Raw genomic sequence first — 20913 nt, 5'->3', positions numbered from 1 at the left:
TTCACATATCAATTTCCATTCAATTATACTTTTACATTCGGACAGGATTGAGAGCAAAAGTCAGAAGAGGTTCTGCAGAACATTTCTCGTGCGGTTGCGGTGGGTAGGGTATGTGCGCGTGCGTAATGACATAGTTTGAGTTACCTGGCGGAGCACACCTGGCTCGTCACAACAACAGTCAACAACACTTCACAACCCTGCGTGAACCGTGTCAGGAAAACTCTTACAAGGAGGATTGGATAGCACTGCAGGTCCGGGAGACCACGGTGGACTGAAACTACAACATATCGACCAAGGAATCACAAGTTATCCCGAGTTCGAGGGACAGGGGGTTTGGTCGGGTCACCTTTGTTACTTACCAAGGGAACGCAACAAAAGGAATTTGTCTAAGGCTTGGGGAGATTGACTTTGCGTATTTACTTCGAGATGACTTGATGCACGAAGAAACACTCTGCGACAGAAGGAAGAAAAGGTAAAGAGAATTTTGTCAGTACACGTAGTAAAAAGTTTAACTTTCCATCAATGTTTGTGTCAAGAAAACAATCATAATTTGCTGTGGATAAAGGTTAAACTATTTACAACTTAACGATTATTCATTGTGAAACATATCATGATTGAATCAACATACAATAAATATTAGCTATTTTATCTGATTGCCAATTGTGTTATGGTTTATAACGTACATGTATAACCAATGATAGCCTTGTCCATTAAATTGTCATCCTTTAGAACAGGACAGTATTCCTTGTTTAGACCAAGGACGTCATTGTACAAATCCTCCAGTTCAACACATCATCTTCTGACATGCCGCCTTTTCATCTTTTGAAATTCTGACCAGATAACTTAAAGATTAGAAGATCAAGCCTCTTTTTTTGTACCTTGCCCAATGATGACTAGTTATATTATTTAGTTTGTAACGATTAAACATGTTGGCAAATTGGCTGGGAGGGAAAAAATGCCATTTTACTTTATTAAGACTTTGATAACCCTACATAGACCGTCCTAGTTCCTGCCATTCCCTTTTGAACACAATGTGCCAGACAAAATTTCTGGTCATTGTAATTAGCACAAAAACAAACATAAAGTTTGAAATGAATGTTCATACAACCTTGTACATGGAGGATCAGAATAAAGCTGTGAGTTACATTGTAAGTTAGATTTTATTACATTTGCACGTTTCCTAATTGTTAGTGTTAGGTCTTAAACAGATGAAAGAATGTATGACCTTCGTCTTTTACAGATGTATCTGTCCTTTAGCCTTTTCTTGCTCCTTGGCAATAATCAATTTGAGAGTAATGACCATTGAACCATTACCAGTAGCACTACATCTCAAACACTTTTATGAGTGTTCTGCTCAAATGACCCCAAATGAGTGCTTTATAACATGGTGTGAAGTGACAGAGTACATTGTGTGTGCTGTTTGTCTGGGCACCAGTACACCTGTGTGTTAGAATTCATCATAGGTCTGTATTGTGTGGTGACAAGTGCAAACATGTACACGACTATGCACCATAAACCTTTTTACACAGGGACCAGTCAGGCTTTTAAGAAGTTTGTTTGATCGCGGGAGCGTGTAGAACAGGTTTATGGGGCAGCATCAGCCAATAACATGTATTTAGACTTGAACTAGCAGATTAAAGCTGTTATATTATTTATAAAGCCTGTTTTCTTCATTTGTACCCTCAACTTGATTCTTGGCATTTCAACAACCTGTTAGGATCTCGCCCACACCACAAGAGAGAATTTTGTTTTAGTATCATCATACCTTTTGTTATTAAAGTCTTCTAACCTTTAATCTGAAAGTTTTTTTCTCCACAATAAAGAGGCTGGAATGTTTCCTGTTAAGACTCATCTTAAGTAATGTCCTGGCAGATGATGGGTTAGAAAATTGTAATGTATTCTGACTTCACCTGAAAGTTCATGTGTTGGTAGGAGTCAATCTGCATCAAACTGCAAATTGACAAAATTTGGGTAAGTCCAATTTTTGTTTTGGCAATTTGCAGTTTAACTTTGACTCAAAATTGTTTTTTCTGACTCTTCAGTATTCTGGGTGAAAAGCCAGTCTGTCAGAAAACTTAACAAAAGCATGTACACCCCAATATGTTCTTGGAGATTACCTTATTCTACCAAGATCTCATCATCTCCAGAAATGTGGCCACACCCTTCAATTAGTTCCGATGTAAACATGGGTCCATTTCTACGAACAGACTGCTGGCTCAGGCTTTCTGCCGGTTTATGGATGACTTAATATTTGATGGTCATGTAGTATGTAGGCTGTCAAAACATACTTTGATCCTTGATGTTTTACTGGCTTTAACAGTTTTATTGATACCATTATTTGAGAGTAGTAGGGTCGTGTCACATGGCATTTACCCAAGTTTTTTTGTATGATGGAACAATGGCTACATGTCACTATGTCTTTTTGTCACTATGAATATGATGAAATCAATTCTAAATCAAATAGACCATTGAATAATAAATTAGTTCTGTAGATCTGCATTATTACACCTCTCCTTTAATCTGCCTGTAAAAGCTTACATTGCTTATCTATTCCTTGCATGTATTTTATAAACATTAAGATATTTCTATATTTTTTCAGTGAACAAATAGCAACATGCCGACAGCAGGACGGCAGGGAAAATCAGGAGGGGGGCAGAGGACTGGTACTGCCAAGAACCCCCGGGAACAGTGGATCGCATCCATGAGGGGGAGGACAGGAGGTAACATTGATGATTACCAAGCAATATCAATTATATGTATAAACTTCTCTTTAGACCAAGTCTCCCTTCAAAACTTACATGCGTTAGTATTGATATCATTTAGCATGGGTGCCATGTCCTAGTTAGGTTTCAACAGTTTCCCAGCTTACATGTAGTTGATCAGCTAGAACTACTTGGACTAGTTGGTAAGTAGGGAGTATGAGAGCCAAGGAAAACTAACAAGGAAGACAGGATCATTATAACAGGGTCACAAAAATTGCATTCTGCTAGATCTATAAGTAACTAACAGAATTTCTTGTGGCACTATAAGATATGTGACTAAGCTCAAGGTCATAGCACCTTCTCTGTAGCATCCCTGGAATCTATTTTGAGCCAGTACATTAACACTACTAGTAATGTGCTCACATTTCTCAGCCCTGACCGGTTGTATCCGGAACGGCGTGGACACTGGCCGTCCCCCCAGCAGGAACGCAGGGGCGGCGAGCTCCAGTCAGTACCTGAAGTCTGTCATGACGGGAAGGACTTTGTCCTCTTACAAGGAGGTGCCCCTCACCCAGAAATGTAAGTTGGCTGTGATACATTAGGAATTTGTTTAGGGTTGAGGTGTAGCACATTCCTAGACTTTGCATAAGTAGAAATAGAATAAGGGAACAAGTAATATTATAGTCTTTGCTTTCCTCTATAGAACATCAACTGTAGCATGCAACTTAATTTTGTTCATTAGCCTCATGTTTCGATGAGACATCTTTCAAGTCAATAAGCATACATAAAATAATTGAAACTGTTTTAGAGAAATAAACTATTCTACTACATACCACTGCTACTGCAATTGCTTGAACTTGAAGTAATGTGTCCATTTAGCTGAAAACGTATGTTGATTGGGACACCTCTTTTACACCTCATTCACGGTGACACAACTTAAATAACACCCTGATTTTACTAATGGTGCCATATGTCACTAAACCACTCTGTTACATTTCACAGTGCCATCAGGGACTCCAGCCTACAAGCCTCAGGAAGACATGTATGATGAAATCATTGACTTAAAAAAGGTGAGAATTTTTCCTGTTACAGATAACAAATAGATTTTATACCAATAAGTACACAAAAACAGTTACTCAAGCGGCTGGATATATTTGTAAACGATATACTAGTAACATTTCAGGTAGCACCCACTACCTTTTATCAGTGACTGAGAAAGATCTGTAGTCCAACAGGTATACCAAATTATCTTTGTGATGGACTTAAGAGGTATTGTATTATGTATCTGTTAACTTTTTTGCTATCCAATAATTGTATTCAGGCATTTGTGATCTCTCAGTCGGCTTGCTGTTAAAACTCTACATTGCAGATTGTGCCATCGTTCTCACATTCAATCAATTCTATCTGCAGACTGTAGTTCAGCAGAAAACAGAGAACGATACTCTGAAGTCCCGGCTGGGACGGTTAGAGGAAGCAAACAAAGCAAAGGTTTGTGCATTCAGACTTTTTTGTATTTCAGTTTCCCTAGGTGTCATATTCTAGGTATTCAAACTTCAACAGAAATGCTGTTTTTCCCATCTTCATCTAACTTTTAATCATCTCCCAGCCTTCATATCATTCTTTTATCTTGTGTACTTCCTTGGTGTATTTTTGTTTTTAATCATAACTTCAATATGACCACTTCTGGTGTCTTTCTGTCTTGTGCTGAAAGGTGGTTATATTGTGAAGAGTCAGTAACACAGTTGCAATAGTTATCATATAGTAATACAGCTGTTTTTTTCCTTTCAGGAAAAACAAATAGAGCAGTTACTGGACCCCACAAAGGTATTGCATTGCTTTCTCTTCATTTAGATTTGCTGAGCTAAGTTATGAATGTGCTGTACTGTCATAATGGGCCACTTTCAATTATGGTTGTATGTACAAGTTGATAGAGCAGGCACCAAGTTTGAAATCTTAGTTTGATTGGAAGATATACTAGTAATACAAACTTCTTGTATCTATCATCTTATGTTTCTCTTTTCTGTTCCCCACAGAGTAATGCTCTGAAAGCTGCAGTGTACAACAGTAAACCAGACAGCACTACGGTAGGTTCACTAGTAGTACATCTCCAAACCACTAGATATTATTGTTCAGGGTTAGAATGTATATTTTTGTACAATATCATTTACTGTTTTGGTTGTATTCAGGTTCATAGTGTGGTATTACATGTACATAAAAACTCACAGCTCTAGATCTATGAAATGATTTCCTTAAATTTCAATGTCTGCTAGCTTCTCTGTTATCCATAGTTGACAGATAACTTCCCAGTTTTGCTCTTTGTTGGCATCTTTGTCCTTTCATGATGTCCCCATTTTACTAAACTTGTTCATCCCATATATTGATATCTTAAATCTGAAATAACTCAAAGTATTACATGTATTCAAGGGAATTTTTTGCCCCAATGCTGCAGATGGTAAATAATCAAAAGCAAAGAATATTGAAACTAGAACAGACCATCAGAGAACGGGATAACACAATCAGGTAAGTGGATCATCACTCGTCTCTGTATCTCAAACTCTCTGAATTATTTAGGAGGTCATTGATTATATGTAAGCTGCGATGATAGTATTCTATCAAGGATTGTGGTGATTGTACTATGTATTCTTTTGTTGTGACATGTATTTTGATTCAGCTGGATTTTCTCTTTGTGGTAGAATCATAATTGAAATTCTCTTGATGTTTTTGGCATGAAAATGAGATGGTTATTGTGGTAACTGTAGCAAAAGATAGGTAGCATTTGTGTCTTGCTTACTGTTGAAAGATACAGTAACTGTAGTTGTAATGTATTTGTCTGACATTTTCCAGTGCCATGAAAGATGACATGAGAGCCACCCGACTACAGGAGCTGGAAATGCAGGCTGACATCTACTTTCAAGAGGTGTGTAACATAAGTTTTTAATGTACCTTTCTCTCTTTCTTTCTAATGCTGCCTATCTGCCAAAACAAAAGATTTTCACCTGTGCTTAACTGTATTGTTTTGATTGTTTTTTTGCAGATGCAGAGATTACAGGCTGCACCTCAGTCTTCAAAAGAAAGGTGAGATTTTTACTTTGTACGACCAAGTTTTTATTGTATTGAAATTCTTTCTGTGTGTTCTCGGTTAGTCATATAAAGCTGGCATTTGGCTTCCACATTACTGTGTAAGAATAAAAGCAGACACATGCTATCAGTCTCATCTGTTTTCATTATGTGTAACTTCATGGAATGGAAACATATTATTTTTGGTGTTCAATTACATAATTTAGCAAGTGGCAGGACAGGGGCTGGTCACGATATGTACGAATGTGTTTGAGTAAGAATATTTTTTTTAGACTTGACCATATGAAGGTAAACATTATTTACTTGCCTGCAAATGTTACCTTTCTAGTTTGTTATATTGTTTCATTAATTCTGGAAACACTGTGTTTCAGGCCCCCATCCAAAGAGTCTAGTGCAAAGGTCAAGGCCCTAAACGACACCATTCTGAGGCTAACAGACGCCAACCAGCGGCTGCAGGCAGAGAACAAGGGCCTGCGACAGGACCTGAACAAGGCTATGGAGGGGGACAGAAAGGAACTCCTGGACAAGATCAAGAAACTAGAACAGGTACACAATGTAGTGTATTCCAACAGATAGTTCTGCAACTCAAGCAACTGGATAAACCTTTTGGAACAGTCAGACATTTCATTTTGTCAGGGACTAAAGGAAAAGAACTGGATAACCAGGTTTTATTTCTCCAGTTTCTTACTGAAACGTCTGACTGTTTCAAAATTGTATCTAGTTGCTTTGGCGTATCTTATTACCTGGATGTCTAATCTTCATCAATATAATGTAGTGTATTGTTCTTGATTTATTCAGTCAGATATGCAACTTCTGTTCTCCTTCAGAAGAAAGGAGGAGAAAATAAACATTAAGTAACTCTAACGTTTCCAGTTTCTTCTCAGGCCATTGCAATATCCTGTTTTTGCTACTACAATGTAATAGATCAGGTAAAGGTAAAGCAGTCCTCAGCTGAGGTGAAGCATGGTGCTTTTTCAAGTAGCTAGAGGTAACCAGTACTAAAATAATTTCTTGACTTTACCCCTGTCACTTGTAACATTGTTATTTGTCTAACCCTACTACAGGACAGATCAGCCATGGGATCTCAAATTTCTCTAGTTTCATCAAAGGGAGATGGCAAAAAGGGTGAGTACCAACTGTTTGGCACTTCAAATGATTACTAGGCAGATCTTAGCAGTTTTACTTTCATAGCTTGGATCTTTTTTGTTGCAATGTAACAGAAATCAATGAAAAGAGTATGTAACACAGGAATAGGTTGTCTAACAGTCCATGCAATTGTGCATATGAATATCAAAGATAGATTAATTTAAGGCAAAGAGCTTCATCAATGTATTAGAAAATCATGGTTAAAGTAACCTACCTAGTCTCTCAACCTGGCCTCATCGTTGGGGAGACAAAGTAGACCTAAAGATAAAATTTAACGTAACGTCTGTATTCAAATGTATGGTGGACGATGTCCAAATAGTTTAAGTGTTCATCTGTGTTGGTAGAAATCATTCTTTTTTGTGTTTGAAATTATAGTTCAACTTTGCCACTTGTATTCTTCCTACTGTAGATGATGAGGACTACAAGAAGGAGAGAGACAAGCTGAAGTCCACTGTCCACAGACTGAAGGAGGATCGCAACTTCTACCGGAACCAAGCACAGGAGAAAGAGTGAGTACATCCTGCATCTGTGAGTTCTCTACAAAATCTATCAACAGTTTTTTGTTGTTACATTGTAAATGATGATGAGGGGTAAAAAGTTTACTGAAAAGCCAGTGCTTTGACAATGCACCTGTTGTCTTCCCAAATTTGACAGTCCTTCAGTTGGATTAACCTCATTACAACCTGTAACTTCTGTACAAAATCCATCAACTGTTTTGTAGTGTCATGTGACAACTGCTGGAAATAAATAAGAACAATTGAATCAAAACAGTGTTACTTTAACTGGAAGGAAGCAGAAGATGTGACCTGGAGAAGTTAAATTCACGATTCTTCTCACAGCTGATTTTTACCTACTTGATAGAGGTAGGATGATGATAAAAAAACTCAATAGAAGGAGCACAGTGTCAGTGTGTCTCTGTTCTTTCCAAATTTGACAGTCCTTCTGTTGTATTAACCTCAATATAAAATGACTACTAATTGAGAACAAATTGTTTTTCCAGGAAAGAAGTCAAGGACCTGAATGCAGAAGTGGCTCATCTTCGTGAGAAGCTGATCAAGGTGAAGCAGGAGAGACTAGCGCGGGAAAGAGAAGAGCGGGAGGCAAAACAACAAGACTCCGCAGCACGCAGCATCCAGGTGAATAGTTCATTTTGGGAGGAGAACATAAAGCTTAAGTTTGTTATTTCCTGATCATATGGTAAAGGTGCAAAATTGATAACATGAACCATTCACCCCTTTCATGTTAGATAAGTCTGTTTGAAATGTGCAGCGCTTGATGTGTATATTTTGCAAGCCTGAATTCTTTCTTTTGTCGGATGATATTTTCTGTGAACTTCATTCAGTTCTACTTGACATAGCTTTTGCCTTGAAGAAAAGGATTTATGCCAGACGCGTGTGTGTCGGTGAATGTCCTCTCTGGTCCTTCATTACTTTAGATTATTTTAATCCCTATTGAGACTACATTAATCCCTATTGGCCCCTAACCTCAGAGTCTCCAACCCACCCATCCAAACCATTCCTAGTCATATCTAGCTAGATACCCAACAGTAGAAGCTCCCCCTAGCCATCATTATCATCGGTCGGCTGCAGTGCAGGCACCTGCAAGTTTCCTCCGTTTCCCCCTGTTGCTGGAAGGGTCAGAGATCTGTTTCGGTAAGAGTTGGTCGTTGAATCCCTCTGTGTAAACCCATCCAACTTACCCACAAAAACCATTCCTAGACATGTCTAGATACATCCCAGTGGAAGCCCCCCATGCCACGTAGGCTGATTTTTTATTTTTGTATTGCAGAAAAACTGGAGAAGCCATCGTGCCAAGGAGGAGGGCAGAGATATGAGGAAGCGCCTGGCAGCTGAGCGGGAGGAGGAGAGACGACAGGAAAAGGACCGAGAGAGGCAGAGAAGGGAGAGAGAAGAAAGGGAGCAGCAGGAACAGGACATGGCTGCTGCCAAGATACAGAAGAACTGGAGAAAGCACAAAACATCGGTATCTATTGATATTTCAAACAAATCCTTTCAAGTCTAGCCACACAAGTCGACCAATTAACATATGTCTGTCGTTAGTGTCGTTTTTTAGTTACTAGTCAAATATTTGAAAAGAAAAATGTTAATTTATTATTGTCATGTTACCTTGACATTTTGAAATGTTACCTACTTTTCAAAACATTATGTAAAAACCGCAATTCATCTGTTTGTGCTACAAGACTTTTTAAATCAATACGCCATTTTCTCACATTGGTCAGTCTTGGTACAAATGTAAATTGTATGCTAAACTGGAGAAAATTTGATGTCATCTTGTATAGCTAATGTTCAGTAACCCTTGTTTTCAATGTTGCAGCAACTTTTGCTTGATTATCCGTTCAGCTTTAACAAGCAGTAATTTTTATTTGGAGATTCGGACAAATTTTGTACTAATGTTTGTTTTTTCTCATTCCTCTAGCGTCAGAAAGAAGAGGAGCTTAATCAGGTGAGCGAAAGAAAAAGAATATGTTATTTCTAGTCTAAAGTTGATTCTTATCCATAACCGTAGTCATCAGAAATTCATGACTTTACCTGTAGCATTGAACATCCCCAGATAAATACGAAGTTGCAGCTGAATGGCATAGGGAATACATGCAATGCAAAAGGGCAGCATTAACTTGCCATGCCTATAAGCTAGTAAGCATGTAATAGCATTTCTAATGGTCTATCGCAAATGAGTGATAGCTGCATTCATTTGCAAATCCAACCCTTTCAGGGCCTCCGTATTATGTAACCCTCTGGAAAGAGAGAGTTTTTCTCAGCTTTCCAAATTGTACGTAAACATATTACAGAACAAATTGTCAGATTTGTGTGAAAAGAGGTTTTCTCTAGTGTGGCTAGGGGTATCCTGTTACTTCCATCCATCCAGCTTACAGGGTTTCCCTTGCAAAAGCCTTGTTGACAATCATTAGAGACAGTCTAACTTATGTATAAAAGAAAGTACTTCCCACACCAGATGGTGCATAGGGTGGCAGCCATCTCTGTTTCAATTGGCCTTGGGCCACACAGCTTTGTGCAATCACTACACAGCAAGTGGTTAGTCCACTGGTAGTGGTGTGTGTTTCAATGCCATACTCTTTCCCAAATGCGGACTGCTAAGCAGAGAAAGCAGTATGTACCATTTTTAAACTCTTTGGTATGACTTGTCCGGGGATTGAATTCACAACCTACCATGTGCTAGGCCAACACTCTACCAACTAGGCCATTGTACCGGTAGCTTATGTATAAAACTTAAGAATCCCTCCGTAACATGTGGCCATCCTTTCAACTCCAGGCTGCCCAGCTGATACAGTCCAGTGTACGCGGACACTTCACGCGGCAGAGGCAGCTGGGGGAGGAGGAGACGGAAACGGAGAGCGAAGAGGCATCCAGCAGTGACATGGAGTCAGCCGCCACACGGGTGCAGTCCTCTGTACGCGGCCACTGGGCGCGGCAAGAGCGGCTACAGGACAAGGAGAGGAGGTGCGGTGCAGTTGTGTTGATATATAATATTATGTCATACCTGGGCCTGATACGGGTGTTCCGGACCGTGTGATAACTATCCGTATCACATCAGGTTCTAGAGTTGTATCACACAGGCTTCCATAGAATATTTTGAATGCATTTCGAGCGCGCCGGTTATGCTGTCGGCGAAAATTGGAATACCGGATTCTGACAGCGGGTAGGATCGCCCGATGCTTATGGTATACCTGAGCCGCGATAACGTTCTATACGGGTGTTCCGGACTGGGTGATAACTTGGATCATCACATGGGCTTCTACTTTTATCACATGGGCTTCCATAGAATGATTCGAACTTGCTTCCATGTGCCGGCTGCGCCGCTTTTGAAAATTGGAATACCGGATTCGGACGTAGGAATCGGTGTTGTTACAATTTTTTGTTACAATATTCTCTCAACCTCTGGTGCATTTTGTATTGAAATGTGTGTGTTTTTGGGTGGGTATGACATACCGGTAAATAAGATACAACACAGTGTATTCCGCACCCGCGATCAGCTATTTCTTTGGGCGATAAAGAATTCACCGTGTTGAATTCTTTATATATCAACTCTCATAATGTAGAAAATGGAGAATTCAAAGAGATCTACTTCATTGCTGTAATACAGCATCAGTAATCCCTGAGGTATGCACACACTTCAGACATGCAGGTTTTCTAGACATTGTTGAGAAGGTCTCGATAATGTGGCAGTCTAATGGTACCCGGCAGAATTGTGAGAGTTAATGTTAGCTGTTATAGGAATGTTTTATGGGTCCAGTTGTACTATATTTTCAGCAACAGAAAGGAGTTTAGTAGTTGTTGTTAGAGCGTTGGTATGTAGTTACAGTGATGGATATCGTTATGTGTGGGTAGTTATTTAAACTCCATTAACATTTATTTGCCAGGTAACATAATATCCTACACTTTGAAAAACAGTGTTTTGAGATCTAACAGTGTTTACGAGAGATCTCTAGCGCAGCACCCCCCATGTATGCACAATTTAGATCTGCAGGAGTGCATTATACTGGTGGATGTTGCATTGGAGATATCTTTGGACACATTTTTCAGGGTTGCGGATACTTATGACCTGGCAGAATTATGTTGGTAGAGGTTACATAGTTTCCAAGCTGCTTCTGAATAGTTTAATGAATTGAATTGTAGGTTAGGAAAACGAATGCTTTAAGGTATACTTAAAGATTGGATTTCGTGCAGCAGTGAAGCATTCCATTACATTGTACTTTGCCGCTCAAGTTTATTACTACATTGTATCCTTAAAACCATTTATCTTTTGTAGAACGGTTGCGTTCCATTTCATGAAAACCATCAAGCATGTTATTAGAGTGTCACATTTTCATGTGAAGTAATGTATTAATGTCACTTTTAGACATACAATACTACAAACATTATTATTCCGCTCTTTGTCACAACTAAGTTTTCTCACTTTAAAGGTCAAAATTTCTTGTTTTGAAGGTCAACATGTCGAAAAATAGAGTGAATAATCCTTGCCTTTCACTTTCTTGACTTCAGTGTTTTTCATAACATTATAATTGTATACCTAAGATTAAAGTATACGTTCATTTTGTTGTATTTCAAAGCTAACTTTTTGCCAATCAGAAGTAAACAATCTTCACATCAAGTTATGTATCTCATTAAATCATTTATCTAATATTTATTGATTCATTCGACAGCCCTCGTAGGAAGAGTTTGGACCGTGACGAGGCGGCCATGTTGATCCAGTCATCTGTCCGCGGACACTGGGGCAGGCAGAACCTCATGGGGAAAGAGGTAGTAAATAGTCCTTACACTTAGTTTATAACCTTGTGTGTGTGTGTGTGTGTGTGTGTGTGTGTGTGTGTGTGTGTGTGTGTGTGTGTGTGTGTGTGTGTGTCTGTGTGTGTGTCTGTGTGTGTGTCTGTGTGTGTGTCTGTGTATCAGCACGATAACTTGAGAATGCCTGGGTGGATTGTCTTGATATTTGGTATGTTGAGGATGAACTGAACTGAACTTGGTATGTCGGTAGATCTTTATGAAATCTTGCCCCCTAATCTACATAATTAATGATTTCAGAGTAATTTGCCTCAAAGCATTTTTCTGAAAAGGGTTTAGACTTCATGGAAATTCCACAATAACTTTATTGATGATTTAAGTTATTGGAATCCTCTTCCAATTTTGATCAACTTCCAATCTAGTGCAGTATTGTATATGGACTACGTACTTGGAAAAAATATGTGTACCATCTATATCTTGATAGTGTTATAATGGTATTTTTTGTATCATCATACCTAAGAAGTTCAGTCATTCACTTTGTGGTTTGTGACAGGTTGGCAGTAAGAGTGATATGGACACCACCACTGGTGATGACAGCAGTGATGAGGATGTTGTGGTAGTCTCCCGACCCTCTAGCAGACCCTCCAGCAGACCACCAAGCAGACCCCCAAGTAGACCCTCCAGCAGAGGTAAGTACCTCCAGCGCCTTTTCATATGTATTACAGCCTTACAGCTGTTAAATTCTCATTGCAACACACAGACAACATCTGCAATTTCTCTTGGAAGCCAGATACAAGTACTAGTATATGTTCAACTTATATTCATACATTCTTCCATTCATATGTGCATACCAGGCATTATGAAGTAGACAAGTACAGAATCTGGAAACATTCGTAAACCAATAGACATGTAAACCCAGATGACTTTAACTCACTATGTAGTATAGATGCTGTCAAGGACATACGATGGACAAACAACATCATCATCAGTATAGATATGATGTCATACAAAAGTTGCAAAAACTGCAGTTGTGGGATATACTTTGAGATTCCTCTCCTAAATTCCACCTTTGAAGGACAACCACTCCTATCACAAACCAAACCGAAATGATACAAAGAGAAAGACCCTTAAAAGACCATCAGGAATATGCATAGCTCTTAAATCTAAGCTGTAAACCTCCAGTTCTACAGCCAATTGTTTATCACTTTTGATTGATGATACTCTCAAACTCTAATTCTCATAGAGATCTATTGGTTCTTGGTTGACAACTCTGTCCATTAATTTTACTGTCAGGAAAATGTCCCATTGCCAGTATGGCATCTTTATTCTCATCCTACGCACCCTGTTAGTGTACCACAGTTTCCTTCGGGAATCCATCAAACTAAGTACTTTGTACTACCTGTCATGTAACATCGCGATGGATGAGAACATTCGGGATTGAGAAAACAAGTTCTCAGTCACAAATAAAATGATTGAAACAAGTTCCCAATCCCAAATGAAACGTAGACCCCGTTCACACTCATTTTTTTCAATTGCGATTGAAGTATAATCGCGATTGTTCGATCCGATCGCGATTGAACGTAAAGAAACTTTTGCGTTCACACTGCTTTTCGCCAAGTGGATTAAAGTACGCCGTGATCGGACCGCGATTGAAGCACGAGGTCAAAGGTTCGGCGTCGCTTGCTACAAAATGGCGGGAGTCCCCGCCCCCAACTCTTGATGATTTTGTATCTCTGGAGAATGTTCTGTAGCCGTGGAAGGGAACGCAATCGGCAGGCTATGATCGCGAGAAGGCGTGAACGACGAAAGCTTTTGTATATTGGCCTCGCTGTAGTACGGGTAATGAACGTGACAAGTGCTGTAGACAGGACAATCTGGGAGCGTGAATGAAGCGACGATTGGTGGGAAAACATTGTACTTGGTACATTACTTATGTGATAAGTTGCGACCCTAGCCTTGAACCGGCCGAAATCCCCGCGGATCGCGATGGAATGAATCGTAGTTGCGTTCACACTCAAAATTTGATAGGATTGGATTGGATCCGATCGCGATTAATCCAATCAAACTACCTCCGGAGGTAGTTACAATCCAATCGCGATTGGATCGTTTTGGATCGTTCCAATCGCGATTGGGAGCGTTCACACTAAAAAAATCAATCGCGATCGGATCGATTCAATCGCGATTATACTTCAATCGCGATTGAAAAAAATGAGTGTGAACGGGGTCCTAGTTGAAACATAAGTGCCTATTCTCTCACTTAATATTCACTCTTGGGGTATCCCAGATTGTAAAGTGGTCTCAGTGGGAGAATTACCTTGTTGTGGTGCTGTAAACTGCCATAATGAAAAGAACACTGTCCTCGTTGAGCACCTCCCAAGAAGTTTAGACCAATTTGTCTTCGTTTTACAGACATGCCAGTTTCTCTCTCTAGTTCTACTCATGAACCTTTGTTTCACTGGTTAAGTGAGGTTACTCTGAGTTTCTCTACAATTTGTCTTCACTTGCACAAATGATTTATCTAATTGCACAGACTTTTGTTAATTGCACACTATGATGTATTCACTTTGAACACTCTTTTGTCCCAGGGAGTATAAGGAGCACTGCCTCCGGTGACAGGTTGCGGGTATGGACCTTTTCCTCTCTTTCTCTCTGTCTCTAACGAACTAGATCTAATGATTCAAACTGCAAACTGTTGTTACCTCTTTCTAGTATTGTTTGGTTTTCTGTTATCCAACTGTAAGCCCTATCCAACTGGTAGAGTGTCACAGATCTTGGCACATTAACTAAAAGAATTTCAGTTTGAGAACTTTGTATTTAGAAAAAAGTAGAATGATAGAAGGCACTGTCCTAGATAGCACAGCTCCTTCTGTGAGATTGGGTGCCAGAAATAGTTTTGTCAATTGCTGTGTCCTTGCTTGCAGTGTTTGCCAAATCTTTTACTGAACAAACTGGCAGATGTATTGTGTATAACAAGTTCCATAATGAATTGTCTGCCATCTGCCAAACACAGGGGAAAAGAACATCCAAACAGACTCTTGAGTGGGCCATTGCTGTACATACTACTAACATAGACTGCATGTTGCCGTGCATACTACTGCAGGGAAAATGTTTTTATTGTAGGAAAAATGCTCTACAGGTGTAGTTTCTGGACACCTGCTTACAAAGTTTGTCATAAGGAATTGGACTGTCCTGTTTTGTTAAACCATATTAAGTAATGTTTTGATTCCTCCCCCCCCCACACACACACACACTCAAACACACATACACACTCCCAACAATGGCCTTTTCTTGCCCTACAGGACCCACAGGTTCCTAGCCGCTCGTCCCTTGGGTCCCGGGCTTCAGGGTCAACTGCTGACGTCCGCACTGCCTCCCCCAGCAACGACAGCGACTCAGATTCTGACGACGTTGTCATGCCAACCATCCGTAGACCCACCCCTGCTCCCAGACGAATCATGGAGGTGGTGTGACGTCACGTGCAATAAACAATGCTTTCTCCTTATCTTTGCACTGCTGCTGTCTTATAGCCTTTGAATTCTCATCTAGAAATGCAATGAATGTCTTCTTTTCAACAAGCTGCATAAGTTGTATTGTATATTTTATTGTACACTTATTGAGGATGGTTGTGGACCACTTTATCAGCATTCTACATACTTATTCACTCACTATCCGGTTTAATACATGTATCTAAAACTTTTATCATCAAAACCCTGCCTACATCTTTTGTAGTTACGTGTAGTTACAGACCCATGGTCTTATGCTACATGTCTATAAAGTCACATTGACTGTATCTTGTTGATTCTAGCATTCTACCTCCACCTGTTTCTGGCTTGTCTAGCTTAATTCTCAAAAGGTAATTAGTTACAGTCCATCAACAGAGAGCCATCAACCATGGTTTTTCCTACGCACAAGTAGGCTTTTAGGATGCACCCGACAAGTATGAAGTTATATATTTATCTCCATGAAAAATGGAGATATAGTTTTGGGTGTGTCTGTCTGTGTGTGTGTCTGTGTGTTTGTGTTTCCGCACTACTGTTGACAGCATAACTCCAGAACCTCTGGATGGATTACAATGATACTTGGTATGTGGGTAGGTGTTGTGAAGCCGAAATTCAAGGTCGATTTTGGGCCCTCTGGTATGTGACTTTGGTACTGCAGCAGAACTTCCGTTTTTGTATCTTTTGACCTGGACGTGCTGTGGTCTTGATTATTGGGTGGCAGATAGCTTGTTGTACTAGTACTTTGTAATTACTAAATATGACTGGAGTGGCATTCATTCACAGTTAGTCATAAAATCTGCAGCAGATCCTACTCCATCAATGTTTCCAATTATGCGTACAGTTCTCCTCTTCAACATACACATTTTTATAGTTGTATTCTGAAGGATGTTTGCACCATTAGTAACAAGAACCCTGATGTACGCACCATTGCAAACCTTTTTACAACTTGTGTCACGTTGAGCTAGTTGCTACAAGGCTGTGCATTACACAACATGGTCATTTTGCCAATGCTGGGTGATACAAGTCCATTACCTCTAGTGCTCCCCACTGCACCTGTTTTACCTATGAAATATCACGCATATACAGGAGCAAACAGGGCTATTAGAGATGCATTAGTCAGACTAAATTGTGCTCCTAGCGGCCCGCCCGACTGACCAGCCCCCGAGAGGTAGAGGGAGGAGAGGGGGTTAAGTAGCAAGAGATTGTGTCACACAGACTGGAGATGTATCAAGACTTCTTGAACATTACATACTGGCAATAAAAAATAAATCAAGCAACTGGATATAATCTTATCCATATACTAGTAAGAACAGGCAACTGGATAAAATCTTATCCAGATAAGAACAGGCAACTGGATAAAATCTTATCCAGATAAGAACAGGCAACTGGATAAAATCTTATCCATGTAAGATTTTATCCAGTTGCTTGGTTTATTTTGTACAGTATTGTGAAATATTCATCGACACACTGGTTGAGTGGGCAGAGGAGAAACAAGGAAAAAACTTCCATATCACTCATTTACTCAATCACTCATCCCTCTTCATTTACATGCTCTAAAATCAGGCCATCCTCGTAGTGTTCATTACTGCCACCGGTAGGGGAAGTCTCTCACTGCAGAGTGATTGATTGGCAAACATTTATTTTCAGAATGGACTGCGGTCTTAAATACTAATTTGTTACCGTAATTAGTATGTAAATAGCCATTTGCATCCCCAAACATCCCAAGGGCAAAGACTCTAATCACATGTATCTGTTCAACAACCAACAAACTCGTTACTTACGTGACCAGACATGTTTTCCGAATGATGATTCCACAATATTCCAAACATAGTGCTAATGGGATATGAAGTGTAAATAGCTCTTTACAGTACATTCATTAGTGATGTTTGTGTTATATTATAGATTTTTATGTACATTATTTACTTTGGTAATGTTGTTTATGAAAGGCAGCATAATGACCCATCTGTGCTAGTAAAAGGATTGTACACTACAAAGTTCTTGTCTGAAAGTAAATGTGTATATGAAAAAATGGGATTAAAACTTGAAATGTAGGTGACAGTGGTACCAAAGGTTTGCAACTGTACATAGTAGATAGTATTACAGATTTTGTACTAAACGATATGCACTTATTAGCAATACATTTCAACAAAACAAAGTGCATCTGTAATACCATATCATTTGTATATTTTGGTGCGTGTACTTGATAATGTATGTTATAATATCGTTGACACCCTTTACTAGGAGGCCCTAGAATTGGTAAAAATACTTTACTTTGGTTGTGAAGCCTCTCTTGCACTGATACAAAAGTAGATATTTACCACTTCAAGTTGTGTAACGTCAGGCATACAGACCATAACGTTACATCGAGGTTGTTTTTTTGTCAACTAAGATATGTAATTTACTGTTCTCTTCGTGTAAATATGATGGCCGAGAGGCAGTTGTGACATCACACTGTATTACGTAAGGGTGAAAACCTTAAGGGTGTTACGTTACAATGCCTTGTCTGAACAAAATTGCATAAATATTGCATTAACATAAGGCAGCTTGTTAATAGTTATACTCATTGTGAGAACGAAATTATTTGAAAGAATCAATTGTTACCGTAAATGGCTTGTATATATTTGGTTCAGGTATTTTTGACACTAGGTTTTGTATGAAAATCATAGCATTTTGCATTCAAACACTGCTTAAAATGCTAAGCCTTCCTAAGCCATTGATAAATTATTAGTGTATACTGTACAATTTCAGATTACCAACAATAGTCAAAGAAACCCTGTCATCACAAGACATGACCAAAGACTGAACATTTTACAGATGTTAGATAGCTTTGCATCTTTGACCTATGACCAACTGAAACTTAGTACAGTATATGAAGATATATGTAATTTTTATAGTTCAAAACTTGCAGGTCAGACAGCATGTGTCAAAGCAGTAACTGTTCTCAAGTTCAAACATTGCAACTTTTTACATATCTTTTGGTGATGTGTATGTATCCTATGGTTATGACAGGTTAATAAACAAACTCTTGGAGTATGAGAGGATTTTTATCATCTGTTTACTATCATCGCCTGATTCCGTTATCACAAACTATCATCAGATAGGTGAGAAAGTGTGCTCCTCTCATACAGGAAGGCCTAGAGCTCTTGAAGAATTAGAGGATACTCAACATCTGAGACTCTGTTACCACCATCGCCTGATTCCTTTATCGTAAACTACAACATGTATGATCATGTATCATCAGATAGGTGAGAAGGTGATCTCATACAGAAAGGCCTAGAGCTCATTCAGAGACTGGTCGGTGGGTCCTAAGTACACCTTAAGGGACGTTTTATGTACGGTTATTTCATTACACCTTCTGGGCACTTCACTGACCGATTGACCTCCTGTGAATTGCCCTACTGTAGACTGACGCCGTTGATTGGTGTGGATCACAAACACGACATCCTTTCAAAGTATCTGGAGATTTTTTCAAAGCATCTTGAGATTGCTTCAAACATCTCAAGATATCAAAAGTCAACATCTCAAGATGAAGTCAAAACATCTCAAGACTTAGTACAAAATCTCAAGATGTTTGGAATGAATCTCGAGATTGTTAGATTTTCAACGAGGAATGAAGACCCCAGCTGGGGGTCACCATGATCCGTTTTGTAACATAGAAGTTCTTCACAAAATATCAAATAATTAAGTTGTAAAAGGCCAAAAGAATAAGTCTAAAGTGCTCTGATCAGTCCAATATTTATCTCCTCGCAGTAAAGAAAAAGTATCTTACATGGAACCAATTACAACCAAATAGGTAGTAAAGCACAAATTGTTCTGTAAAATGCAATACCAAGTTGAGTTGAGTTGAGTTGAGTTTATTGAGATCCACAAATATTAAATAGCTTGACAATTCAAGACATCGTAGCTATTCTGAAGTGTGGTCTTCGTTTACGCAATGTCCTTGGTTTACACTGTATTTACTGTTTATTCGTGGTGTGCTTCTGGGGCGCCTATTCGTCTTAGTACATTGTATATAAAAAAACTAATCTTAATTCAGTATACTGACGTCATTGGGTGATTACAGTTGATCTGGGTGGATCCCGGATGTAACATTCCGATAGATCCAAACCGGCTATAAAGGCAATAAGATTGGCAATGAAAAACCATTGCCATGGCGACGGTGTAAGGTTTGCTATTGATAAATGTTGGTGGCGTGGTTTGATACTATACGTGTGCACTTTAAATGATAGATTAAATTGTCGAACATCCTGTGACATGGACTTGGTATGGTCGTGATAATTGAGTGGTAGATTTTTATCAGTACTATAAACTTTGTTTTTCCATGATGCTGGACTCTGTATCAGTTACATGTGTTGGGCCTTTTGGGCCTGTTTTCGACAATGACGAGATTTACAGTGAGTATATATCAACGGGGGGTGCCCTAACATGTCACGTTTTTTTTACGGGCTCGAACTCACAGCGCTCCATTGCTGGTTGCCAGAGAATGGTCATGTTTTAATGCATGTATTTTGAACACATTCATCTAAAGAACATACATGGACAAGAAATGTATTCATACTGTTCATGGGCCCTTCACGCTCCGCGTTACATGCGGAAGACGCTGTGAGACATTTTCACGAATGTACCTTCTGATTTAGTGCTACGCCAGATACTAGTAGTGTGCCTAACTTAGCACGCTTTGGTTATTTTGCTCTCTTCGAAAGTTGGTGATGAAGTTAGGGAAATGTAAATAAGGCTTGAAGTCTGCTATATTCTAGCTTTCTTTTGACCGGAAAATGTTGACTGTGTGCACTTCTCACGTCATGTGAGAAGGGTTATGTCCAGCGCATCCCAGCTCATGTTTTCACGGGAAATAGGCTACTACGCACTGTGCGCGCGGCCCGACGTACGTCTTGCATGCGACCCGACTTACAAAATCATTACGAAAAAACGACACCGCTTACGTCAACTTATTGGGAAATATCTTCGCCATCTCTGTATACAGTTTCCTTTTCATAGACGGTACCAATCACATGTTAGAGCGTTACAAATCTGTGCGTTGAATCGTTCCGCCACCATCGCGGCCCAAAAAAATGGCGGGAAAACAACGTCGCCAGACGACAGCGATGTTGACGTTGTTTTCTTTGGTCGGTTTTCTTCTCAACAAACACTTAAAGACCCAATTTTTTGGGGTTTTATGCAGCTATATTTCTTATGTGTATGATAGAAACACAAACCAACAGACAG

At 39.4% G+C, this 20913-nt stretch overlaps 1 protein-coding gene across 3 annotated transcripts; it reads left to right on the top strand.

The window, feature by feature from the left end:
• The first annotated feature begins 123 nt into the window (after positions 1–123).
• LOC136440233 (IQ domain-containing protein E-like) lies at positions 124–18723 on the top strand. 3 transcript variants are annotated; one of them, XR_010756640.1, is made up of 22 exons: positions 124–472; positions 2600–2720; positions 3135–3281; positions 3705–3772; positions 4113–4190; positions 4491–4526; positions 4736–4786; positions 5152–5222; positions 5547–5619; positions 5737–5777; positions 6152–6326; positions 6845–6905; positions 7336–7435; positions 7927–8062; positions 8715–8909; positions 9363–9389; positions 10218–10405; positions 12109–12205; positions 12741–12876; positions 14773–14810; positions 15487–16990; positions 17025–18723. XR_010756640.1 is itself a non-coding variant. In XM_066436137.1 (21 exons), exons 2-21 carry the CDS (start codon positions 2615–2617, stop codon positions 15655–15657), a joined length of 1995 nt encoding a protein of 664 aa, XP_066292234.1. In that variant the 5' UTR covers positions 124–472; positions 2600–2614; the 3' UTR covers positions 15658–18723. The 3 variants fall into 3 exon arrangements, 2 of the variants coding, with proteins under 2 accessions (XP_066292234.1, XP_066292236.1); XM_066436137.1 differs by having other exon boundaries at positions 15487–18723; XM_066436139.1 differs by lacking the exons at positions 14773–14810; positions 17025–18723 and having other exon boundaries at positions 15487–15689.
• Positions 18724–20913: the final 2190 nt, after the last annotated feature.

Source organism: Branchiostoma lanceolatum, chromosome 8 (assembly GCF_035083965.1).
Source record: "Branchiostoma lanceolatum isolate klBraLanc5 chromosome 8, klBraLanc5.hap2, whole genome shotgun sequence".
NCBI classification, from domain to species: Eukaryota; Metazoa; Chordata; class Leptocardii; order Amphioxiformes; family Branchiostomatidae; genus Branchiostoma; species Branchiostoma lanceolatum.
This window is presented reverse-complemented; position numbering and strand designations above follow the sequence as displayed.